General features: G+C 38.0%; 1 protein-coding gene across 8 annotated transcripts in view; it reads left to right on the forward strand.

The window, feature by feature from the left end:
• The window catches only part of ABL2 (ABL proto-oncogene 2, non-receptor tyrosine kinase), a 111,819-nt gene that overhangs the window by 52,354 nt on the left and 32,469 nt on the right, over nt 1-26,996 (forward strand). For 2 of the 8 annotated variants that reach the window (XM_015075516.3, XM_015075517.3), the window contains exon 1: nt 22,990-24,282. The exons of 4 other annotated variants lie outside the window; for them this stretch is intronic. In XM_015075516.3, the coding sequence (XP_014931002.3) occupies nt 24,168-24,282 (115 nt within the window). In that variant the 5' untranslated portion in view covers nt 22,990-24,167. Of the gene's footprint in view, nt 1-22,986; nt 24,283-26,996 lie in introns of those variants that run through there. 2 more of the 8 variants (XM_015075515.3, XM_027074319.2) reach the window with 2 other exon arrangements.

Raw genomic sequence — 26,996 nt, forward strand, 5'->3', positions numbered from 1 at the left:
TTTCAATTAACATGTCATCATTTTTTAGTTTATGAAACAGTGAATGTTAGCAATTTTTGTTTAAAATAATGTGTAGGGGCACCTGGTGGCTCAGTCAGTTAAGCGTCCGATTCGTGATTTCTGCTCAGGTAATGATCTCATCACAGTTGTGAGATTGAGTCCCATATTGGTCTTCCTGTTGGACACAGGGTTCCACATTGGGTGTTGGGCTTAGCCTGGGCATGGAGCCTGCTTAAGATTCTCTCTCTCCTTTTTCCTCTGCCCCTCCCACGCTCTCTCAAAAAAATAATAAAATTTAAAATGATTTGTAAATAGTAAAGTTACAAATCCCAATTATTAATATTATGCAGGATGTTCTTTGAATAAGAACAGTATTTTGGGTTTTTTAAAGGCGGGGGGGGAAGGGTAGAGGGATAGAGAAAGAGAATATCCCAAGCAGGCTCTGCATGGACAGCGTGGAGCACCACATGGGGCTTGAACCCACGAACCATGAGATCATGACCTGAGCCGAAACCAAGAGTTGGACCCTTAACTGACTTGAGCCCTTAGGTGCTCTGGTAATATTGTTTTATTGAGGCTAGAGAAGCACTATTTATTATCTCTGACCTAGTGTGTGTAGTGTTTTTTTAAATTTCCTTGGTTTAACTATTTTCCCCCTCCCCCATAATCTGGAAAACTCAAAACACCTATTTGTCTGAAAGAAAAACTCTGGAAATTGTTACTCTTCAATGGTTTCTAATTGCCAGCAAGATAAATCTGAATTTTTTTGTCGTGGCATTCAAACTTCTCTAAGATCTGGTCCTTGCTTACCTCTCCTACTTTAATTTTCTTAGCACTTCATTTTATACACATGTCCCCTCCATTCAAAAAAAAAAAAACAAACCTTGGGCCATAATCCTTTTTTTTCAGTTTGTAGAATGTACTATGCATCTTATTACCATTAATCACACTTTACTTGGAATGTCTTCATCTCATTCACTTCACCTGCTTCAGATGGTTGATATAAAAATGACTTGTCTTTAAACTGGAGGTGATCGTGAGCACCAGATTTCTGAGGTGTATAAATCTGAGCCAGATTTCATCTTTCCACTTTACTGATCTATTCCTGGTGCTTGTTACTAGTACTTGGTACAAAGTGGATGTTCAGTAAAGATTTCAATAGTAATTCATCAATGTATTATTCGGAGTTAGGCATTTCAGAATTTCTTGTGGATTGCGTTATTTTGTTCCTTTATGGGTACACAGACACATTCATAAACATTCCGTGCACAGAAAAGTGTGTGTGTGTTTGTGTGCATGCGTGTGTGAGCAGTTGTTGCATACTTCTAGTCTCGAACAGCTGACTGCTTGGATTACAGAGGATTGTATTGTAGATCTTTAGGAATGATGTAGGTTTATTTGTGAGTCCCTTCCTAGGAATGTCAGCTCTGAGCTTGCACTGAAGTCACTGTACCAGGTGCCAGCTACATGGACTTTGAGAATTCCACGAGGGAAAGAGGATTGGCACATTCCTTTCATCCCTGAGATATTTCATTATCTTTTGCCTTAACAACATAGGCAATGATGTGTTTCTGCTAAGATGCAAAGATCTTGGAATTCTAAATTCCACAAATTTTATGTGTTTAGGAAGGCCCTTTCCTCTCAACTTGTGTCACGATTCTGAACAAAAGGGTATTTTTATCTAAAAATAAGTGTGGAAATTTTAAGTTCTTAAGCTGCAAATTCTTATCTGTAGGTATTGCTAAATTTTAGTGTTCTGTACATGTGGGAATGTATATATGGCATGGTTATGATTGTTCTCATTTAACTGGTGTGAAATGTCTATCAACCTATGTTTTGCCTTTTTCTCTTTATTTTTAAAGTTACCATACAGTAAAATTGGTTTTTTTGTTTGTACAGTTGTATGCTTTTTAACTTCTGTAGTTTTGTGTAAGCTCACAATCAGCAGAGCAATTACATTATCCCAACAAACTTTATTGTGCGTTCCCTCTGTATTCTCATCTTCTCCCCACCTTTTTAAAAATTACTTATTTTGAGAGAGAGAAAGCGTGTGCATGCACACATGCGTGTGCAAGCAGGAGAGGGGCAGAGAGAGGAAGAGAGAGAATCCCAGGCAGGCTCCACTCTCAGCACAGAGCCCGACACGGGGCTCGATCCCATGACCCTGGGATCATGACCTGAGCTGAAATCGGCTCCTTCAACCAACTGAACCACCCAGGTGCCCCTGCAGCATGTAACTTCTTGAGACTGGCTTCTCTTGGAAACTAAGAATATAATATCTTTGAGACTTATGCAAGTTGTTGTGTATATTAATAGTTCATTCTTTTTTTATTGCTACTTGTGTTCCATTGTGTGGATGTACCATAGTTTGTTTATCCGCTCGTCTATTGAAGGACATTTAGGTTGTTTGCAGTTTGGGACAGTTATAAATAGACCTGCCGTAAACATTTCTGTACAGGTCTTTGTGACTATAAGTTTTCATTTCTCCAGGGTAGATACCCACTAGTGGGATTGCTGGGTCATATGGTAATTGTGTGTTTTATTTTATAAGAAACTGCCGAACTGTTGACCAGAGTGACTGTATCACTTTGTGTTCTGCCTAGCAAAGTATGGGAGTTCCAGTTGGTCAACATCCTTGTCAGTGTTTTTTTATATTAGCCATTCTGATAAGCATGTAGTGGTATCTCGTGGTTGTAATTTGTATTTCCTTAATGTTTGCTGTCGTTGAGCATCTTTTCACGTGCCTGTTTGCCATTCATATAACCTCTTTGGTGAAGTATTCAGGTTTTACCTTTTTTTTCCTTTTTTTTTTTTTGTTTTGTTTTAAGTGTGTTGTTTTCTTCGCGTCTCCTCCCATTTTTGTTGGGTCTTTTTATAACCTCATAAGTAATGTTTCTTGTTTTCCCATCATTTTTCTTATTTTCTCATTAAAAGACTGTGTCACAGGACTTTGGAGACAGACCAGCACCTGGGTTTTAAATGTGGGTTACTCTGCAGGTCTCCTTGTGATCTTGGACACGTTATTTACCTGACAGGATTATTATGAAAATTAGAAGATTCAGTTAATGTGCATGAAGTGCTCAACATGTAGCTATATCCATGCCTTTCTTTCCCCCCTCAATTCACATCTCTGCATGCATTCCCTGGAATACTAGTCTTTGAGATGCTCAGTGAAAAATCTGAGATCTGCTACGTGATGTCGCTGCTTTTTGGAGGGCTACTATGAAAGTGAGTATATTACTTACTCTAATAAGTTAGACATTTCTTGTAGAACTAGTTTTATTTAGTATTTTCCAATCTTATTTAACTATAGAAATACTTGTCCTATGACATCTACTTAACCTACTCTGATGGAGCATGGTTCAGGAAATACTGACTTAGCATGTTATCCCAAAGAGTGTGGCACATATTAAATATTCATTATTTATCAACTACACACACACACACACACACACACACACCTATATACCTACACATAATTCATTTAGTTTTAAGTCTTGAAATAAGTATTTAAAAATATATTAATCTTAGGTTGGGTTATGTAGATTATCATATCCTCTTTTTAAAATATTCTGTTTATGACTCCTTATACCCATTTCTTTTTTTTAATTCCAGCATAATTAATACACAGTGTTAAATTAGTTTCAGGTGTACAACAGTGATTCAACAATTCTGTACATTCAGTGCTCACCATGAAGGTGTACTCTTAATTGCCTTCACCAATTTCACCTATCTCCTTATCCCCGTTTCTTTTTTTTTTTTTAATGTTTTTATTTATTTGAGAGAGAGAGAGAGAGAGACAGCACAAGCAGGGGAGGGGCAGACAGAGAGAGAGAGAGACATACACACACAGAATCTGAAGTAGGCTTCAGGCTCTGAGCTGTCAGCACGGAGCCCAATGTGGGCTCAAACCTGTGAATTGCGAGATCATGACCTGAGCTGAAGTTGGACGCTCAACTGACTGAGCCATCCAGGTGCCTCTCCTTATCCCGGTTCTGAGAAAGTTCTGGGAAATGGTTTGAAAGTTTGATTCATAGACCATTAGTATCAATATTACTTCTGGGTGATATCGGAAATGCATATTCTCAGGTACCCACCCTTGGCCAGCTGAATCAGAAACTCAAGAGTTATGCCCTATAATCTGTGTTTTCCAGCTTGTCCTTCAGGTGATTTTTGTGTATGCTTACGTTGTAGAACCCACTCTAGGGAATCATTCAGTTTGGGTTTTTGTTGGCAGAGCAACAAAATCTGAGAAAAGATTCAGATAGATCATTTGATGGGACTTGGATTAACTAGAGCACCTTATTGTACTATCTCTTAATGTTGAAAAACTTTATAAAACACAGTAGAACACTAATACAACAGATTGGCTCATTTTATTGCCTTGGATAGTAGTTTTCCGATTGTAGGTTGTGAAATCAATTCACTGGGAAGCCACCAGCAGTTGAGTAGGTAGACAGGGAAGGGAGACCGAACATAAAAATGCATCACCTGTAGTAAAAATGTTTTATGACTCTGTCACTTGTACATGTTTGTATGCAGGGTCACACTATCACGTATTTTCTTTACTGTTGGTTATGGGTGGGTGGATTTTCTTTACTGTGGAAGGGGAAGCAGATGTGGTATAGAGAAGGGTACATTGGCTTCAGAGTCTGAAAACTTGGGTTTGTATATGACTCAGTTACTACTTTTGCCAAAGGTTTGTGTATCATACAAAGTTTTGTGTAAAGGTAAAATCAGTGGTTCTCAACTTGCCCTCCATGAGACTTTTGATAACCTTTGGAGACATTTTTGGTTGTCACAACTGAGGATAGAGTAGAACTGATGTTCAGTGAGTAGAGGCCAGGGATGCTGCTAAACATTCTACAATGCACAGGACAGCTTTCCAAAACAACGAATTAGCTGACCCAGATGTCAGTAGTGTCGTGGTTGAGAAACGCTGGATTAAGTGATTACATTTAAAAAATTGTGAATTGTCATATAAGATACCTAGTACTTTTTTTTTTTTAATTTTATTGTTTGTTTATTTTTGAGAGAGACAGAGACAGAGTGCGAGTGGGGTGGGGCAGAGAGAGAGGGAGACACAGAATCTGAAGCAGGCTTCAGGCTCTGAGCTGTCAGCACAGAGCCTGATGCAGGGCTTGAACTCAGGAGCTGTGAGATCATGACCTGAGCCGAAGTCGGATGCTCAACCTACTGAGCCACCCAGGCGCCCCCCTAGTACTTTTTATTAAGAATACATTTAAGTATTTTTAAAGACCTGTATCTCAGTATTATCTTTCAAAGATGAATTTTTATAATGAAATATAGCATGTAGGGAAGATGCAGGAAATTGGAGCAAATCTGTGTAATCTTGGCTCTTTACCTGATAGGATTATTATGAGAATTTGACAATTAGATATATATCAATTAGATACACATTAATATGATAATTAGAAACATACTGATACATGTTTCAAAGTCTCATAATTGATTTTTAAATTTAATTAAATTTAATTTATTTTCATATTTGTTTTAAGTAATGTTTATATAGGAGTGGTGCAGAAGGTAGAGTACTTGTATAAGAAGTGATTTTGTATCAATACAAGCAACTTCAGAGAAGCCTGCATTTAAACATATTACATCAATTCAATTTAGATAATTTGAGAGATTAATATAATTCTGTGTTACTCTATGTTAGCCAAGTATTAAAAAGTGTAACTACCTGTGGCTTTTAATCAGATTTCCAGGAAGGCTGCGAGGTAATGATACAGAAACAACCAATAACAGCAAATTTTGAAGGGATAGACATCGTTCCTGCTGTATTTGCTAGCACTTTCTAAAATAAATTAGTCTCTTGGGGCGCCTGGGTGGCTCAGTTGGTTAAGCGTCCGTCTTCAGCTCAGGGCACGATCTCGCGGTCCGTGAGTTCAAGCTCCGCGTCGGGCTCTGGGCTGATGGCTCAGAGCCTGGAGCCTGCTTCTGATTCTGTGTCTCCCTCTCTCTCTGCCCCTCCCCCGTTCATGCTCTGTCGCTCTCTGTCTCAAAAATAAGTAAACATTAAAAAAAAAAATTAAAACAGATTAGTCTCTTAAATTTGTGGTCAGAAAATCAAGATAATCACCTGAACCAGAAATTCTATTATAAACAGTTGTTGCTAATAATTTATGAAACATCTGTCAGTATATTTGAGCCACTGTCTTTCTAGGACTACTTAGCACTCCTTCACCAGCAAGATGTGATAATCTTCATGTGCTCTGTGACTATTTTACCATTCAGGAAAGGATTAGTATAGACCCTCTCTATGAATTGAAAAATCAATTGATCTTGGACATCAGGTTATTAAGAGTGTGCATATTATCCGCATTAAATTGGAACAAGGTTTCATCCAAGCATCCCATGCGATATGTTAGAAAAGGCAGAAACTTCATTGTTAAGGTTTGAAAGTAGGGCTTGGTGTACATTCCTTCTGTTCAGCCTTTTTGTCTTCATCAGCTAAATAACCAATATTTTATATAGCTCTTTATATCAGACACTGTTTTAAGGTCTTTACATACAATCAACATTCAATCTTACATCATGTCTAGAGGAGTAGGTACTATTCTACTCTTTTTGGATTAAGAAATTAAAGTGCATATAGGTTAAGTTGATCAAGGTCACACAGTAAGTGGTAGAACTATGATTCAAACCCAGGGAATCTGGCTCCAGAGTCTGTGCTCTTACCTACTATGTCCTTCCAGTTTATACTCCTGCAACAGCTACCTGGCAGGGTGGTTATAACTAAATCAGATTTCATGTACCGAACACTTCACATGTGTTAGGTACTCAATAATTAAGAGATGATATTAATATATTCTTCTGTTAAACACAACTAGGAAGAGTATTGCAAAGCATCACTTTTAAACATCTCTTTTAAAAAATTACATATCTAAATCAGAAATGCATGCTTAAAAATTTTTTTCCGCATAATAAGGAGTTATATTGAGAGGATCATATGCTTTTTTCCCCTTCATTTTATTGACTTGGTATATTACATTGATTTTCATGTGTTGAACCAACCTTGCATTCCTGGGATATATCATACATGGTATGGTGAATAGTCTTTTTATTTATTTTTTTTTTTATTTTTGAGAGAGAGAGAGAGAGAGAGCGCCAGTTGGGGAGGAGTAGAGAGAGAAGGAGACACAGAAACCGAGAAGCAAGCTCCAGGCTCCAAGCAGTTCAGCACAGAGCCCGACACAGGGCTCAAACTCAGAAACCTTGAGATCATGACCTGAGCTGAAGTCAGGGGCTTAATAACCCAACTGAGCCACCCAGGTGCTCTGAATAGTCCTTTGAATATACTCCTGGATTTGGTTTGCTAATAATTTATTGGGGATTTTTGCATCAATGTTTATAAGAGATACTGGTCTGTATTTTTCTTTTCTTGTGATATCTTTGTCTGGCTTTATTTCTTAAAGTCATTCTCCACCCTCTGTGCCCTCATCATAGAAGAGGCCTTACTTTACTCACCCATTTCTAGCCTTAGGTCAGAGGTCAATTTCACGACATAAGTGCAGAAAGCCAAATCATCAGGCAGTTATGGGGGCCCTTAAAACATTGTGGCTGTGATGGTCTAAGGCAAGTGATCCCTAGCATAGGAGGGTATTTAATAAGGTACATATGCTTTTGCAAGACTATTATGGTTCCATTGTCCCTTGCTGGTAATAGGATGCCTTTGTTTTTGGGGTTATTAATTACCCACAATTTCAAGGCTTAAAGGTACCAGAGACAGAATCTCAAATCTTACTCCAAAATTGTTTGTCTGCATTATAGCACATGGCTATTCATGTGAGAAATGGGATAATAGTTATTTACATTTGAGAGAGAGACAGAGACAGAGCATGAGTGGGGAAAGGGCAGAGAGAGGGGGAGACACAAAATCTGAAGCAGCCTCCAAGCTCTGAGCTGTCAGCACAGAGCCCAAGGTGGGGCTTGAACCCATGAACCAGGAGATCATGACCTGAGCCAAAGTTGGACACTTAACTGAGCCACCCAACACCCCAAAAATAGTTTCTATCAGTGTTAAGATGAGAATTAGTGATAATTTATGTAAATTCTGTGGCATATAGAGAAGCAGGTATTCAACAATTGTTAGATGTTAATTTTCTGTCTCTGACTTCTATTCTCTACTAGATGGTATGGTGCTCAATCAAAATTCCAGACTTTAGTCTTGCTCCTATGGGTTAGTATAACATTCCCCACCTGCCTCTTATTTATTCATTTCTGTCCTTTACTCCTTTACCTCACAATCTCGTTCACCATTCATGAAGAGTTTTGATGTCTGATTTATGTTCTTTCTTAGTCTGTCCTTTAAATGTTGTTACTGGACACATTTTGCCCTTCTGCCATAACGATAGAATAAGTGAAAATCTAGCAAAACTGAAAACAAAATTGAAATTAGTCGTACTTTTGGGATAGTTTAAATACACAAAGCCACTCGTTTCTTGACCTGGACCCAGCTATCTTGATAAAGAAACTTTGCTGGCTCCTGTTCTTAAGGATTTTGTATTTTGGGGGGCACCTGGGTGGCTCAGTCAGTTAAGCATCCAGCTCTTGATTTTGGCTCAGGTCATGATCTCACGGTTTGTGAGATTGATCCCCACCCCACATCTGTCAGCGCAGAGCCTGCTTGGGATTCTCTCTTCCTCTCTCTCTCTGCCCCTCCCCAACTCATGATCGATCTCTCTCTCTCTCTCTCTCTCTCTCTCTCTCTCTCTCAAACTTAAAAAAGATTCTGTATTTTTATCTTTAGATACCTCTGAAGTACTCATTTTCTTTCTTTTTAAAAATCCTCTATAGGTCTCACCTGATACTTGGACTAGTGGTCTAGAAAAACATTGGTAGTTGTGGTCGTGTTAATGGTTTTTATCCCACATGATAAATTAAGCCAGTGATAATAGTGAACTTTACTATGAATCATAGTACACAGTCATGTAAATATATAATATACATAATGTGAATAGCATGTGTTCATATAGTACTAGGGATTCACAGTTTGATACTGACAGATGTCCAAAAAAAACACTTTAATAGAGATCTTTATCAACAAAGATATTTGGTTAAAATTTTTCAGTACTTTTGTAATTTTGGTGATAGTCTTGTTTTAAGCTGGGGATACAGAGTTTTGCAGTGAAATCACAGAGGTTAAATCCTGAGCATGTATTTTATAGATTATTTGAACAAAAAATATATATTAATATGAGCACTAAGCCAAAATAATTTTGTAATTTGAACTATGACTTTATCTTTTTACCTCTTAACACTCATCCCGTAGGGAGGATTCTATTGCTTTGGACAGCTAATAGCTGCCAAAATAAGGATAATGAATAAAGTTTTATTTCCCTCATTTAAGGCAATTAGAAATACCTGAGTTCAAGAGGAAATAGCTTACAGCCAGGACCCAAGAATAGGGAGTGTATGTTGTGTCTGCACATAGAAATGCCTCCTCATAGATATTAGAAAACTAACTCCATGGATGTGAAACAGGAAAAACCGCTCTTTTGATTTTTTTTTTTTTTTTTATCATTACATGAAAGGATTGTCGATGAATTATCTACAGCGCAGTGACAGGTGTTCTAAAGGGTCAGGTTAGAGAACTTTCAGATATGTAAGAATCATTTCCTAATGAATACCCATATGTACATTACTTTTTGTGTGTGATGTTTGTGAGATGAGCCATATATTAAGGGAAGACTTTTTGTTCAGCTCTTCCTTTCTTTGAGGACATATCAAAAGAAAAGACACCATTCCATTTTGGTCTAAATAAAATTGTTCAAAGAAGAGATGAAAATTGCCCAGTCAGAGCAGAGGTTGTATTTTTGCATGCATTCTAGATTCTGGCATGATCTATACAAATATTTAGAACTCCTCCCTGAGTTATTGTGCATTCTGGAAAAATCTGTGATTATTCTCCTGGGAATAAATGGCAGAAATTTCAGGTTTTCTGTGATGGAATGGACTAGGTTGGTAAGCACATGTATATTGCATTCTAATTAGTCTCTCAGGTTTGACCCTTAAATGTCATTTTATATATGGACAGAAGAATCAAAGTCATTTCACTTGGGGCATCTGTTTTGAAATTCTCTTCCAGAAGGTTAGAAGGGCCAGTTTTTGTATCACTTTCTATGGAATGAGTGAGGCATCCTGAAATTGTGAAAGGAGCATGGGCTTTGAAGTTAGATGAGAGCTAGAGGTTTGTATAACTGGCTTCACCAGCTCTGGAACTTGGGTAAGTTACCTGACATTTCTGAGCATTTGTTGGTGACAGTAATGCCTGTCTTCCAGAGCTGTAGGAAATGATATTACAAATTATAATACATCAAAGTCTGTAAAGTGCCTAGTACATATGTGCTCCATAAATGGTAACTTCATTACAGTCCTGTAGAGAGGGCTAGAATTGTTTTGAGTCTTATTTATTTATTTATTTATTTATTTACAAAAATATTTTTTAATGTTTTATTTATTTTTGAGAGAGAGAGAGAGAAAGAGAGAGCAAGCAGGGGAGGGGCAGAGAGAGAGGGAGACACAGAATCCAAAGCAGGCTCCAGGCTCCGAGCTGTCAGCACAGAGTCTGATGCAGGGCTTGAACTCACTAGCTGTGAGATCATGACCTAAGCTGAAATCAGACCCTTAACTGACTGAGCCACCCAGGCACCCCAACTTTGAGTCATTTTTAGTTTGCCTGGAAACTGCATGTTGGTAGAGATTTGTGCACATTAATTTAAAAATAATTGAGTGCCTACTATGTACAAGATACAGGGATTAATACAGACAAAATTAGTGATCATATTGTTGAATGCAAACAGCTATCTGTTTAAAGAGTCTGATCTGACAATGGCCAGGTGACTCTTTCCCAAATGCATGTATCTTAATGTTATCTCAAGACAGCTATACATTCAGGGATGCCTGGGTGGCTTTGTCAGTTAAGCATCGGACTCCTGGTTTCAGCTTGGGTCATGATCTCACGGTATATAGGATTGAGCCCCACACTGGGCTCTGTACTGACAGCGTGGAGCCTTCTTGGGATTCTCTCTCTACCCCTCCCTAGCTTGTGCTCTCTTTTTTTCTCTCTCAAAGTAAATAAATAAATTTTAAAGAAAGGACAACTTATACCTTCAAAAAGAGGGTTATTATTATTATCATGTAGTAAATGAGAAGTGGGTGCTTTTTAAAAAAATTTTTTTTTAATGTTTTTATTTTTGAGACAGAGCATGAGACAGAGGGGCAGAGAGGGAGACACAGAATCTGAAGCAGGCTCCAGCTGTCAGTACAGAGCCCGATGCGGGGCTCGAACTCACAGACTGTGAGATCATGACCGGAGCTGAAGTCGGACGCCCAACCGTCGGAGCCACCCAGGCGCCCTGAGAAGAGGGTGCATTTAGATGATATTAATGAGGTGCTCTTAGAACACAAGAATTCCTGAGTCCCCCGTTCATCTCACTCCCTTCATACAAGATCCTCTTTCAAGAATGACACCTGCACATGGAACTAAGCAAGGCAGGATAACACTTTCTGTTAGCAAGAGTTTGGGCTTCAGACCCCATTGAAGAAATACAATTATCTAGGACCAAATTATAGATCTTACCTCTAGTTGCGTGAAAAGACCATACCTTCTAATAAGAAACAGGAGGAAAATGCAAAAGACACGGGAAAAATGTGTCTCACTCATGTGTCTCTGAATATAATAAATTATAACATGCCTTCCTTTTCCTTGAGGGTGGAGTTGAAAGCCAAACTTCTGATTCAACTTTGTGAGGAAATGAAGCTCTGAGAGGGAGTGGGGAGATTTCAATTTCTGTTTTATAAAGACCAGCACATGATTTAGCATGCCATTTAAAAATAAAATTATAAGCTCATTGGAATAAATTTCTGAAACACTTAGAAAACTCTGCAATTTAATTTTGGCAACCTGTGGGGACGGTTTATATTTTTGGGCACTTGGGTATTTTGGCCATAAAGTGGGTAAAATACTTGAGGAATGGATCACAATGTGTGTTTTAAATTTTGTTCATCCTTGAAAATTAAAATTGTTTTATAAATGTATAAAAACTAATTACCTAGGGATGAAGTTTGCTTTGAAATTTCTTAAAAACGTATCACTTCTGCTGATCTTGGATCTTAGAGATCTGAATATCTAGAACAGAAATCTAAATGAAATAAATCAAATTTGCACATTTCCCAAACAAATCCAAGGACTAAATTCCTTCTGTTGCCAAATTCCAAATCTTAAATTATAGGAATTGGTAGGTTATATTTTAATATTAGCCTCAAGGCTAAAAATTGCTGTAAAAGTATGTATGAGAGAATATCTTTTTTTTTTTTTTTAGAGTTTTAAAAAAAGTTTATTTTATTTATTTTGAGGGAGATAGAGCATATGTGAGGGAGGAGCAGATCAGGGGCAGTGGGCAGGGGTGTTGCTGGTAGAATCCCATGCTGTCAGTGAGGAGCCTGATGTGGGGCTCCAACTCACAAACTGTGAGATCATGACCTGAGCCAAAATCAAGAGCCAGATGCTTAACCAACTGAGCCACTTAGGCACTTCAGTATTAGAGAACATCTTTAAGAACAAGATAAGAAAAAGACTGGATAAAAATGTTTGAAAAATATGTCAGTAATTATTTCTGGATGATGGGATCATAACTGCTTTTAATTGTCTTCAGTACTGTGTCTTTTAGTTTCTAGAAAATGAGCAAGTATTGTTTCTATAATTAAGAAAATGATGTGTCAACAAATATTTATTGAATACATGTTCTAGGCAAATAGATATGAATAAGACATAATCCCTGCCCTTAAGTGGGGTGAGGCTGGAGTCACACATTATAAATAATAGTACTTTGTATGTTTCTGTGTTATGCAATATTTCTCCCTCACAAATAACTACTAATAACAAAAATCTGTGTGATTATGACTTAGTGTAGAGTTATAAACTTTATTTTAGGTAAGAGAGAGTACTTTTGAGAACATTGAACAGAAGAGGTATGAATTGTGTTAAATGAGTTCACTAGGTACCTCGAAGGGAAGAATATTGTAGGAGAGAGTTAGCATGTACAAAGATTGAACAAAGTGAAATGTTCAGAGAACTACTGGGAGAGGTATAGATGAAGCATAAAATACAGGGAAGATGGGAGAAGAGAGGCTAGAGAGGCTGACAAGCGCCATACCATGGCGGATCTTTCTCATACCATGCTGAGGAATTTGGAATAACTGTGCAGTAGAGAGCCCAGACCCTTAGAAGTTTTGAGTAGGAACATAACTTGAGGTGGTCTTGCCCCTTCAAAATACCAATTTAGAGGCAGTGTGGGTATTAGACTGGAGCAGAGAGAAACTCAAGTCGGGAAGATCAGATAGATGAATATTGTAGCAGCTTAGGAAAGGAGATAAAGAGGGTGTAAAGTAAGACGGTGGTAAGGGAGTGGAATACATGGATTTGAGAGAGATTTGGGAGGTGGAATCTGTAGAATAATAGTGATAGAGGGAATCAGGGAAGGAAGAGGTTTCTAGAGTGCTGATGAGGTTTCTGGGTTGGATGCCTGGGTGAATGGGTATGCCATAAACAGCTATAAGAGTACACACATGCATGCATTTGCACACTAAACTGAAAAATAAATGAAAGCAGAAGTCGAAACAGCGGGTTTTCAGTTCTCTCAGGGTGTCGAAGTGTATATATGATAGGCTATAGGCTGTCTCATGTATTTATCATAGGCTATAGGCTATATATCAACTGATCAGGAGAGTGGTTAGGGGTTGGTGGGATTTGGGAGCTTGTGGTAGGCTGAAAAGTGCCCCTTCAAAAGATACCGATGCCCTAATCCCTGGAAAGTGTAAATGTTTCATGGCAGAAAAGCAGGCAAGGGAGATATCTTTATAGATGGATGGGGAGATTATTTTGGAGTATCTCAGTGAGCCCTAAGTAGAATCACATGTTTCCTTATAAAAGGGAGATGGGGAGGTTTCACACACGCAGGAGAAGATGATGTGAAGAGAGAGCTGAAGAGGCTGGTCTTGAAGACTGCAGTGATGTGTCCACAAGCCCAGAGCGCTGGTAGCAACCAGAGACTAGAAGAGGCGAGGGATGGGTCCTCCCTTAGGGCTCTGAAGAGAGCCGAGGCCTTGTCCCCACCTTGATTTTGTCCCGGTGATACCAATTTCTGACTTCTGGCCTCCAGGGTGCATATCTGGTGTTTTAAGTCATCCAATTTGTCACAGTTTGTTAATAGCAACCACAGGAAACTAATACAGGCGCCAGTAGCCTAGAGTTTATAATTAAAAGTGGTAGATGTGAATGATTTCACCTAGGGAGGATGCATGGAAGAAGGAAAGAGGAATGAGGATAGAAGTTTCTGTTATCTGGTACCATCCAGAAAGAAGTGATTTTGGATTAGAGAGTATTTAGGAAACTGAATACAAAACCCTGTAATTATTGCCACTGTTTTCAGTTGATAAAAAAATGTCTTGATGGAGTACTCAGAACTTTGTTCTTTGTATAAAAAGATTGAACCAGGTTGATAACTCCTAAAGTAATGTCTTTAGTGAGTATACCTCATTGATATTCTAGTCTTATAATTCTGTCTTTGAAATCTGGATGTTACTACTTTATATTCATTTTACCCCAAATTAAAGAGAGGCTTATTAGTTTCCTTTCCTATATCTACTTGGTTCCTAGATAATTATCAACTTTTTTCTTTAAAAGATTTCTTGGGATGCCTGGGTGGCTCAGTCGGTTAAGTGTCTGACTCTTGATTTTGGCTCAGGTCATGATCTCATGGTTTGTGAGCTCAAACCCTGTGTTGGGCTCTGTGCTGAATGTGCAGAGCCTGCTTGGGATTCTCTCTTTCTCCCTATCTCTGCCCCTCCCCTGTGCTCACTCGCTTGCTCTCTGTCTCTTTCTCTCTCTCAAAATAAACATTAAAAAAAATTAAAAAAGATTTCTTGGGCAACCTGGCTGGCTCCAGTTGGTAGAGCATGCAACTTATGATCTCAGGGGTTATGAGTTCAAGCCCCATGTCGGGTGTACAGGTTACTTAAAAATAAAATCTTTAAAAAAAGGATCTCTTGAATCATCATTGTCCATTCCATGACCATGCCCTTATCATCCCTGCTTATCAGACTTTTAGTTATTCTCTTTAACTTCAGGGGGGTCCATCAGGAGCATTGGAGACCAGTCTTCTTTAAATACCACAATCAATGTGTTACTACTTCTCACAAATGTAGAATGATTACCTATTGTATCCCAATACAGTCTGAATTCTTTTGTCTGGATGTCAAGGTTGTCTGTCGTTGGACCCACAGATATCTCACGTTACCCGACTAAGACACACATACATTTCCAGGCTTCTCTTCTCTTGTAATCAGGCCAAATTTCTCATGCAGCAAAATCACTGAACTGGATTAAGGAATGGGCCAGCCAGGCTCCTCTCCAGTGTCACTTTCTAAAGGTTCACTGGAAATGTAACAGGGTGAAGAAATTGTTTTCTAAAAAGCCTCTTATAAAGAGTATTATCTGTGGTGTTGGGGAATATTTTTATAAGATGTCTGGGCTAGAGCCTGAGACCACCAAAGGGCATGGGAAAGTGCCTGCTGAGGTGGGTAATTCTGATTCGCTGCAGGGCCTTTTGCGGAGTCAGGACTTGAATTATTCAGGACCACTTCTTCCTTTCTGCTTTCCCTTCTCCCTCAGGGCTAACTTCAGGCTTCTTGCTGAATAAATGTTGAACACATATTTAAGGAGTGTTTTTTTGAAGATGTATTAGTTATTAGCCTACCCAGGTTCCCCCATGTCTTAATTGGTCTTGTAAAACACAGTATTCAATCCTTTTCTTCTCTGACTTTGTTTAGTGTGTGTGTGTGTGTGTGTGTGTGTGTGTGTGTGTGTGTGTGTGTGTTTCCCGCTGCTTAGAAAATGTGCTCTTCCTTTCTCTGTAGTAGAAAATTTTGAATCCAAGTCTGTTGACATCTATGATTTTGTAATTAGAACAAGCCCCTACTCTAACAGGAACAAATGAATCCTCTTGGGACCTTCCAAGTGTTTGGAAGATTTGTCTAGGTATAGAGCATGCGTTCTCAGCAGGGGTGATAATAACTTAGGTATTTACATTGGTTTGTAATCCTCCAAAGCTCAATGCTACCCTACAAAATCTTATCCTTTCAGTTTTTAATTTCTCTTGTTAGGGAGAAATTGAATTAAATTAAATTAAACTAGTTAATTTAAGTTAAATTAAATTTTAATCCTTGGAGTGGTGATAATGAAAAAAAATTTTGAGAAACACTGGTGTAGAGAAAGGGAAAAGATGCTGTTATAATAGATTTTATTTTTGTGACAAGTCTCACATTGAATTTTGAGTTATTAACCCTTGTTATTAATCACCCTGTTATTAACCCTTTCCCCTCAGCCCCCAACATAGCAGCTGACTAGAAATCTAAGACAGCAGAACTCCACTTCCACGTTGTACTACTTTACTCTTGGTATTCACCCCTTTACCTTTCCTTTTGTGAACGCAAGGCTTTAGTGTTAATCCTTTTTACCAATCATTATTTATTTGCTGGGTTTCATTGGAGAGAGAAACACAATGGTTCTGTACCCGTAAAAACTTAATCTTATTGGAGGAAAAAAGACACACAAAAAAAGAATGAATAAATTATAGTAAGTACACTATAGAAGATGTCCCATGATAGTATGACAGTTGCTGTTTTAGGCAAAGGAAGAGATTACTTAATTAGAAATGGTCAGAGGTTGGGTCCAGGGAGAATCTAGGAACTTGAACTACATTTTGAAAGATAATACAGGATTTGAATAGACAAAGGAAGAGCTTGAGCATAGTCCTGATTAAAACACCATTTTGATTTTTGTGACTTTTTGTGATGTATTCAAATGTGAGCTATATGGGAGCCAAGAAGATAATCTATACCTATTATTACTAACTGACCTAAAGAGAGTTACTCTTGGAAAAGTTTAGAGACCCTTCAGTTGCTTACTTTTATTTCTGTACCTTTAACATCTTGTTAGCCCTACAGATCTTTTAACTCGAGCCCAACAAATTTTTCTTACCTTTTAATAGATTTATTTTCCAAGCAGGAAGGTGCCCCTTTTAGACGACAGAAAGAACTAAAGTGTTCAGTTATGGTGTCAGATTCTCCCCCAAGCACTCTACATGAATTTAATCTCGTGTAAGAACTCCATAAAAGTACTTATTACCATTTTCCCCCTGTTGTACAAATGGAAATTGTACTCTCAAATATTTAAATAACCAGTGACACCTCACTTTTTGAATGGCAGAGCCCAGCGCTACTTAATATAGAGCCTGAGCTCTTGGATTAAAAAAAAACACTAAAAAAACCTCAATATTAGGGATTGATTTTTGTAATGAGAGGCCACCTTTTTGTTCCTAAAGCCTTGAGTTCACAAAAGGAAAGGTCAAGAGGTGAATGTAGGAGTAAAGTAGCACAGTGTGGGAGTGGTGTTCTCCTGTCTTAGAATTCTAGTCTGCTGCTGTGTTGGGAGGTTGAGGGGCAAGGGTTAATAATAACAGGCAGGGCTGGGGCAGCTGCCATCCTAGAGATCATCTGGTTCTGACACTAGCTTTGTTTCTTCAGCTCAATAATAATGGAATTGAACATGTTTAAAGGTCTACCGTTAGATCCTGAAATAGTCATTGAAAGACCCCTTTCAAATACTTCTGTGTGTAGGACTCTGTGATGCTGTTTCATGCTGATAGGAAAAAGGGATAGTGCTCTGTTTGGGGATAGGTATGGCTCTCCACTCTGAGAAATACATGCCGTTATAAAAATGACAGCTCCAGGAGTGCGTCAGTGGCTCAGTTGGTGAAGTGCCCAGCCCTTGATTTCAGCTCAGGTCATGATCTCATGGTTGTGAGATTGAGCCCTGCATCTCGTCAGGCTCTGCACTGGGCGTGAAGTCTGCTTGAGACGACGCTTCCTCTCCCTTTGCAGTAGTTCATTCCTTTTTTATTTGCTGAGTAGTATTCCCTTGTATGGATGTGCTGGAGTTTGTTTATCCACCCATCCATTGAAGGACGTTTAGATTAATTTCCAGTTTGGGGAAGTTAGGAATAGAGCTGCCATAAACATTCACATAACAGGTGTTGATATGAATATAAGTTTTCGTTTCTCCAGGACAAATCCTTAGGAGTGGTATTGCTGGATCATATGATAAGTGATGTTTTACAAGATTTTGCCAAATTGCTTTCTAGAATGGCTGTACCATTTTGCATTCTACTCAGCAATTTATGAGAGTTCCAGCTGGTTTGCATCCATAGTTAGTATTTGATATTCTTAGTATTTTTAGGTTACTCACTCCTAGTACATGTTTAGTGGTATCTTATTGTGGTTTTAATTTGCATTTCTTTAATGGTTGCTGATGTTGAACATCTTATTTGTTATTCCTGTATTATCTTTGGTGAAGAGAATTTTTATCCATTTTTTTAATTGAGTGATTTGTTTTCATACTTGTAAGTTTGAAAGTTCTTGATGTATTCTGGCTGTGTATCCTTTGTTAGAAATATAATTTGCAGGGGCACCTCGGTGGCTCAGTTGGTTAAGTGTCTGACTCTTGATTGTGGTTCAGGTCATGATCTCAGTTTGTGAGTTCAACCCCCACATTAGGCTCTGCCCCAACAGCGTGGTGCCTGCTTGGGATTCTCTTTCTCCCTCTCTCTCTCCGCCTCTCCCCTACTTGTACACATGTAGGTGCATGCGTGTACTTTCTCTCAAAATAAATAAACTTAAAAAAAATGTAATTTGTAGATGTTTTCTCCTGTTTATGACTTATCTTTTGATTCTCTTAACAGTATCTTTCAGACAAAAGTCTGATTTTGCTTTTTGTTTTATTACCCTTTGTGCTTTAAGAAAAACAGCTTTATTGAGCTTTTATTTGAGTTTTAAAAGATGTACAATTCAGTGATTTTTTAAAAATGTACATCGTTGTGTAACATTCACCACAATCCAGTTTTAGAGCATTTTCATCACCCAAAAGGTTCCTTGTACTGTTTTATAGTCAGTCAGCATTCCTACGCGAGTCCCAGGTAACCACTAAATTGCTTTCTGTCTCTGTGTATGTGCTCTTTTGGGTATTTCATATGAATGGAATCATGCAATATGTAGACTTTAAATCTGGCCTTTTTCACATAGCATAATGTTTTTAATGCTTTTATAGAGATATAAATCCACATATAAAATTCACCCATTTGAAGTATATGATTCAGTGGTTTGAGTATATTCAGAGTTTTTCAATCATCAGTACAACCTAATCTTAGAATATTTTCATCACCTCAAAAAGAAACCCCATAGCCAGTAGCAGTCATTCCATATTCCTCCCCACATCCTGACCCTAGGCTACCACTAATCTGCTTTCTTTCTCTATGGATTTACCAATTCTAGATGTTTCATCTAAATGGAATCACATAACATGTATTCATTTTGACTGACTTCCTTCTCTTGGGATGTTTTTAAGGTTCATTTGTGTATTAGTGCTTCTTTCTTATTGCTGAACAATTTTTATTTACACATTAATTAATTGATGGACATTTCAGTTAAAGTTTTCACTTTTGGCTATTATGAATATTGCTATAAATGGTCATTTACAGGTTTTTGTGTAAACATATGTTTTCATCCTTTCATTTTTAACCTACTTCTGTGGTTACAGTTGAAGTGGGTTTCTTTTAGATAGCCTGTAGTTGGATCAGGCATTATCTATTTTGACAAACTGCCTTCTAATTGTATTTAGACCATTTTTATTAAATGTTAATCACTGATTTGTTTGGATTTATTTAGGTCTACCATTTAATTTTTTTCTGTTCTTCTGTTTCCCCTTTCCTGCTTTCTCTTGGATTATTAACATGTTTCGCTTATCTGTTGTTTTTGGTTGTATCTCTTTGTATAGGTTTTCCAGTGGTTGCTTTATGGATTTCAATATACATACCAAACTTTTCACATTCTCCTTAGATTCAGTATTTGGCCACCTCACGTGAAATATGAAACCTTACCATCATAAGAGTTTTCTTTTCCCTGTGTTGTAGTTGTCATATATCCACATGCATTGACAAGTCCCTACAGATTGCATTACACTGTTTGCTTCCAACTGTCAAATATTAAGAATTCAAGAGGAGAAGAGTGTTCTGTTTACCATTTTTGTTTCTCTTTTTTTATTCCTAATATTCGAAAATTTCCTTTTGGTATTATTTCCGTTATGTCTGAATTGAATTTTTTGAGAGCGTATCTACGGACAACAAGTTATTCCCTTTAGCTGAGGATGTCTTTATTTCACTTTCATTTCTGAAGGATGTTTTCTGTGGACAGAGAATTTTGGGTTGACAGTTTTTTCTCTAAGCACTTAAGATCATGTTTTTTCCCTTCTTTGTAGCCTCCATGTTTCAAATGAGAAATCTGCAGTATTGAAGTCATTGTTCCCCCTCTAAGCATGATCCTGTACTTTCACCTAACTCTTGGTTCCCTAAGTGATCTCATCCAGATTCATGGTTTTAGACACCATCTATATGCTGATGTCTGACACCCAAGATCTTCTCTGAGCCTCGGATTTGTAGATCAAGGTGCTTAGTTATATCCCTCACATTTACTTGTCTACAGTGGAACTTTTGATTTACAGCGCTCTTCGTTTTGAGTAAATTACATAGCCATCTGCCCACTTATTCAAGCCTGCAACTTGGCAGCTTTTCTTTATTTTCACCCTCGTCTTACCTCATATCTAAGTGATCTGTGAGCCCTGTCAGTTCCATCTGTAAAGTGGATCTTTAAATTCTTCCACTTTTGTCTTCATGACACCGTTCTTTTCCAAGCCAGTGTGAGTCCATTCTCGAACTGTTGCATATTTACCTATTTCTGATGTTATTTCTTATCTAATCCATTTTTTTCCCCGCCCGGTAGCCAGAGTGTTCGTCTTTTACAAAATGGAAGTCAGAACATATGACCTCCTGGCATAAAACTATTCAGTGAATTACCATTGTATTTGGAAAAGAATCCTAAACCCTTATGGGCTTGATCTGGTCATCCAGCCAGTCTACCTTACTAACTTCTTTTCATGCTTCTTTTCTGACTTTCTCAGTTACAGGCCACACTTTCCATTTCCTATAGGTTCTTTCCTACTTTTAGGTTTTTGCACTTGCTATATTCTCTCTGCTTAGATTCTTCTTTTGCTTTTGGCATTTACTTAAATGTCACCTTCTTTAAAGTAGTGAAATCCCTCCCCTCCCAGCCTGTTATCTTCATCTCTCATGGACTTTATTTCTTGCTTAGCATCTAATAGATATTTCCTGTCTAGTAAAGTGCTTTGCACTTAGTAGGCACTCAGTAAATATTGGCTGAATGAATGAAACACTATGCAGATTAAAAGAGCCAAATGCAAAGGTATCAATGTTACTTTAATAATTCAACAAATGAGGATGTAGAAGTGGGTGATGTGCTGTTGTCTTTCTATTTATATATAGTTCTCAAATCTCCTATAATGAGCATATATCACTGTTATAAACTGAAAAAGAATTTTTAAAATGAGAACATGTCTTGGGGTGCCTGGGTGACTCAGTTGGTTAAGCATCCGACTTTGGCTCAGGTCATGATCTCACAGTTTGTGAGTTTGAGCCCCGTATCGGACTCTGTGCTGATAGCTCAGAGCCAGGAGCCTGCTTCAGATTTTGGGTCCCCCTCTCTCTCTCCCCCTCCCCTGCTCGTTCTCTCTCTCTCTCTCTCTCTCTCTCTCTCTCTCTCTCTCTCTGCCCTTCCCTCCCTCCCTCTCTCCCTCAAAAATAAAAACACATTAAAATTAAAAAAAAAACGTGTCTTACTAATACTTCTGTTGAGTTCAATTTTCTTAGGCTTTCATGTATCATTTTTTGGTGATTAGTTTTGTATGCAGTCTTCATTTTATTCTTTAAAACGTTTAAAGGCTATTACATGGGTTAGATGGAAGCAGCATAGCAGCACAAAAATATTCGTTTTCTTTACATTATGATTTTGTAGTTTCTTAATTTTTGTAGTTTCCTAAGTTGTAACTATTAATTATTGGTAAATTGAAGAGCAGATTTACTAACTGAATAGTAAATTACGTGGTATGGAATATAGATATGTTTAGAATATGGATTATGGAGCTCCTTTCTCTTATATTTTTTATAATCTAGGGAAGGAGAAATTCAACCTGGTGTTTGAAACACTGAGTCATTAATTGAGGTAACCATTAGTCATTTAACTCTTGCTTTTTCTGTGATGTTAACAATACTGGTTTTATAAAGGGTCATTTTATTGAAAGTATAAGCTTTGTTTTTTTAAGCTATTAATAATTACCTATGTCAGAGACATTCTTTCTCTGAGGTGACATTATAATTTGTTTCAACTTCATGGAAGGCTATTTCAGTCCTGGTATCTTACAGTTTTACCCTGTTTCTTTTGTTGACCTGAAACCTAGCACAGTGGCTGGTACATAGTAAATGTTGATCAATGAGTGTTCTTAACTGTATAGTTACAAAAATTCTTGTGTTATTTTTGTAGATGACACCACTAAATAATTTAGTGTATTATTTGCAGATTTTCCTAGCTTAATTCTCAACAAGTTACCCTTATTTTCAGATTTTTACATTTTACTTAACTTTGTTCCTTATATTAATAAAGACTAGCTTTTTACTTTTACAACTTTTAAAAGTTTGGGGGGGCCTGGGTGGCTCAGTCGGTTGAGCATCTGACCTCAGCTCAGGTCGTTTGCGAGTTCGAGCCCTGCATCAGGCTCTGTGCTGACAGCTTGGAGCCTGCTTCATATTGTGTCTCCCTCTCTCTCTGACCCTCCCCTGCTCACTCTCAAAAGTAAACATTTAAAACAACTAAGGAAAAAAAAACTTATGTGTTAACACTCAGAAGTTTTCAACATTATCGTGTCAGTTTTTTATTTTTTTAATGTTATTTTTATTTTTTTATTTTTAACGTTTTTATTTTATTTTTTGAGAGACAGAGCGCTAGTTGGGGAGGGGCAGAGAGAGAGGGACATACAGAATCTGAAGTAGGCTCCAGGCTCTGAGCTGTCAGCACAGAGCCCAGTATGGGGCTCGAACTCACAAACAGTGAGATCATGACCTGAGCCGAAGTCAGACGCTTAAACTGAGCCCCCCAGGTACCCTAAAATGTTATTTTTAAATTGAAGTATACTTAGCACAATGTTGTATTAGTTTCAGGTGTACGGACATAGTGATTTGACTGTGCTCACCATTAAATGTAGTCACCAGCTGACACAGTGCTGTCACAATACCATTGAGTGTTCTCTCTTTAGGCTGTGTCTTCCATCCCCATGACTTATTTCTTCCACCACTGGAAGCCTGTGTCTCCTACTCCCCTTCATCCGAATGCCCATCTGCCCACCCCCTTCTCCCTGACAACCATTGGTTCTCTGTATTTATGGGTCTGTTTCTGCTTTTTGTGTACTCATTTGTTTTTTAGATTCCACATATAAATAAAATCATGGTATTTGTCTTTCTCAGTCTATTTTCACTTACTACAATACCCTCTAGGTCCATCCGTGTTGCAATCATGCCATATATTTTTTTCATGCTGTATTTTTAACCGTATTAAGCTGTAGAGCCGAAATGTTAGTGAAGGCAGTCATTTCCTGGTTTCTTTGTTCATGAATCAGATTGTAACTATTTCTTTCACTTTGGATTTGTGGTTACTTGAGCTAATTTAAGTGATGCAAAAGATGAGTCTCCTTAGGGCGTTTCCTCTTTTAAAAGTGTATGTGGTGTTTTATTGTAAACAGGTTTCTTCCGAGGAAACTTTTCTCTACAGGCTTACTTCATCATCCATTTAGGAAAGAAATCCCATCTATATATACTAATCCCTACATATTTTTGTATTTGTTACTCATGTGTATGTTGGTTTTTACTTATTTTTTCAAAACATTTCCAAAGGTTCTTCTGAAGTAACTTTGATCTGACTCAGTCTTTGCTGATTACTAGACACTTTCCTTTGGGTTACTCTCCGCCCACTTTGGGACTTGTAAATGCTTACCCTTCTATTGGTTTCCTCTGGCCACTGAGTATATGAGTAAATGTCACATGCATGTGGTATTGCTTGTCAGGGAGTGGAATTCTAAGACTTCCTCTACATAGAACAGTTTAACTTCTGTGCTTCTGGGCAGAGGAATGGTCCTTGGAACAGTCCTGCTTCCACCCAATAGTTATGGCAGAGATCAGGACACATCGCTTTGCTGCCTGTGCAGTAGTGAGGTCTCAGAAACTGCTCTACCCAACGTGACAGGTATGGTTCCAAGGTGATAGTTTGGGGGAGGGTTGATACTCACAATAATCAAACATGAATGGAGATTTCAAAAAATTTTCTCTACTCCTGTTACTGTCGTCAGTTTCGACCAGTGAAGTTAATTTAAGTGATGCAAAAGATGAGTCTCCTTAGGGCGTTTCCCTCTTTTAAAAGCGTGTGTGGTGTTTTACTGTAAACAGGTTTTCTCCAAGGAAACTTTTCTCTGCAGGTTTATACTTCATCATCCATTTAGGAACGATTTGCTTTTTTTCTGGTATTTCATAGTAGGATTTCAGTAAGTACTTAACTGAAGGAAAGAATAAATGAGTGATATGTAGTATTTTGTGGTGTTAAGATACATATGGCTTGAGATGAAGTACTTAAGTTACCTTGAGAACTGTTGAATGATTTTTCCAACCACCTTACATAAACAGTATTAAAGAGTATTAGCTTTGGGGGCACCTGGGTGGCTCAGTTTGTTGATCATCTAACTCTTGATTTCGGCTCAGGATCCCTTAAGATTCTCATTCTCTCTGTCTGTCTCTCTCTCTCCCTCTCCCCCACTCGCATGCTCTCTCTCAAAAAAAAAAAAAAAGTATTAGCTTCTCAGAGAATATGCAGTCAGGTAAAGTAGAATTCTGGCAAGATAAGGGTTTGTAAAATGCTTAGAAATGCCTCAACTGAAAATTTTGTATATTTATTTCTCCAGTTACTATCTGACAAGTTTCTTAAAATTTTTTTTACTGTTTTATTTATTTTTGAGTGAGAGAGAGACAGAGTGTGAGCAGGGGAGGGGCAGAGAGAAAGGGAAACACAGAATCCAAAGCAGGCTCCAAGCTCCCAGCTGTAAGCACAGAGCCAGACATGGGGCTTGAACGCATGAACCGTGAGATCATGACCTGAGCCGAAGTTGGACGCTTAACCAGCTGAGCCACCCAGGTGCCCCACTATCTGACAATTTCTAACTAAACTGATAAAAGTTATTGAACGACTGATTGGTGAAAAGTGTTTTTTAATAAAATTAAACATTAAATTTAGGAATTTTCTCTGAATTTGAGTCTGAGTTTTATTCTAGATTTTAACTAGTTTAATCCTGATAATTTACTTTTTAAAAACTGCCGTTTCTGTGTTTTGCCTTATTTTTATTGTCTTCTGCAAGTCTGTCAGTAGAAAAAAGTAATAAAATCAACCTTTACTTAACAACCCTATTTCTGCTCCCTGGGTCCTATATTGTTGTCTCATCTTAGCTCCATAATCTACCTCAAAAACCGTGATTAACGAAAAATTAACCCGTTATGTAATATAATGCATACCTAATATATAGTAGTGATTTCACATTTTTCAAAAATATTTCCAGCCTTCACACTTGCATTTATATAGGCTCAGTACATCTGAATCATCCAGATGTGTCTTTTTTAAGCTGACGAGGAAAGTGACATAGACTACGACCCACTGGATAACACTGTTATTTACTTGCTCTTCCTATAGGCTTCTCCGCCCCCCCCCCACCCCCACTATCCCTTAGCTTGTTCTCCTGCATTTAGTTCTTTATGATTTAATACGTGTTCATTCTTGGCCTCAGGAAAATGTTAGGATGTTTTCTGTCTTTGAAACATTTTTCCTTTTGTTTGATGCTTAGCGGATAGGATGGCGTTTAAATGGATATCCTGTGCAGACGGATTGTACAGGAAATTGACCCTTATTAGTTCTATGAGAACAAAAGAGTGAGGGGGAAGAAAGAAGAAAGGAAGGAAATAAGATCTTTGACTTGACCAAAAAAGTCTTAAAAGTAGAGATGGGAAGAACCAGAGTGGGGAGTGAAAAGGATTGTTTTCCAAGTCATGGTTCTTTTAGTACTTTGGCCTCAAAAATAACTTTTATCCTTTGTTTGTTATTTTGTATATTTGAGAAAGGTACAGTATTGTTTGGCCTCTATACATCTTATTAAGTTTGCATCAAATTGTGCTCTTTGCCATTTTTCAAATAGTGTGGTTTTGAAGAAACTGAACTTCATGCCTTTAACAAACCTTTCAAGCTTGATGGAGCTTCTCTTCAGTTCAGATGAATCACGTGTCATAGACCTGTCCTTGCACACTGACAGCCTGTGCACTGTGAGTGCACAGTTCCTGTTCACCTAATTTAAATGCTTTCTCTTCTCTGAAACCTTTTCTGATCCAGAGTTTGGTTTTCTGTTCTGTCCTCTCATAGTGGTACAGTATGTGAGCATAACAGTACCCGTGATTCATTTATTCAACAAATGTTTTTTGAGAGACTCTTACATACATGCACTGTTCTGGGTGCTTGGAATTTATCAGTGGACAAAGCATACAAAAATCCTTGTCCTCATAAAATTGGTACTCTAGTTGGGAGCAGTTAAATAATATATATGAATGTAATAATTATATAGTTTGTAGTAAGAGGAGCTCTGGAGAGAAATAGGGAAGGAGACATGGGGAGGGGGGGTATGTGGGAGTGTTGTCAGGAATAGCTGCATTTTAAAATAGAATAGTCAGAGAATGCTGTACCAGGAGGGTCACATTTGAGTTAAGTGTCATGTGAATGTCTGGGGAGGAATGTTTTAGAAGACACAGCCAGGACAAACGTCCGGAGGCAGGAGTGTGCCTGCCTTGTTCAAGTAATAGCAGGGAGGCCAGTATGCAAAACGAGGTAAACTAGGGAGGAGTGTAGGCAGATGACTTGGGCAAGACAAGTTG

This window comes from Acinonyx jubatus, chromosome E4 (genome assembly GCF_027475565.1).
Source record: "Acinonyx jubatus isolate Ajub_Pintada_27869175 chromosome E4, VMU_Ajub_asm_v1.0, whole genome shotgun sequence".
In the NCBI taxonomy this organism is placed as follows: Eukaryota; Metazoa; Chordata; class Mammalia; order Carnivora; family Felidae; genus Acinonyx; species Acinonyx jubatus.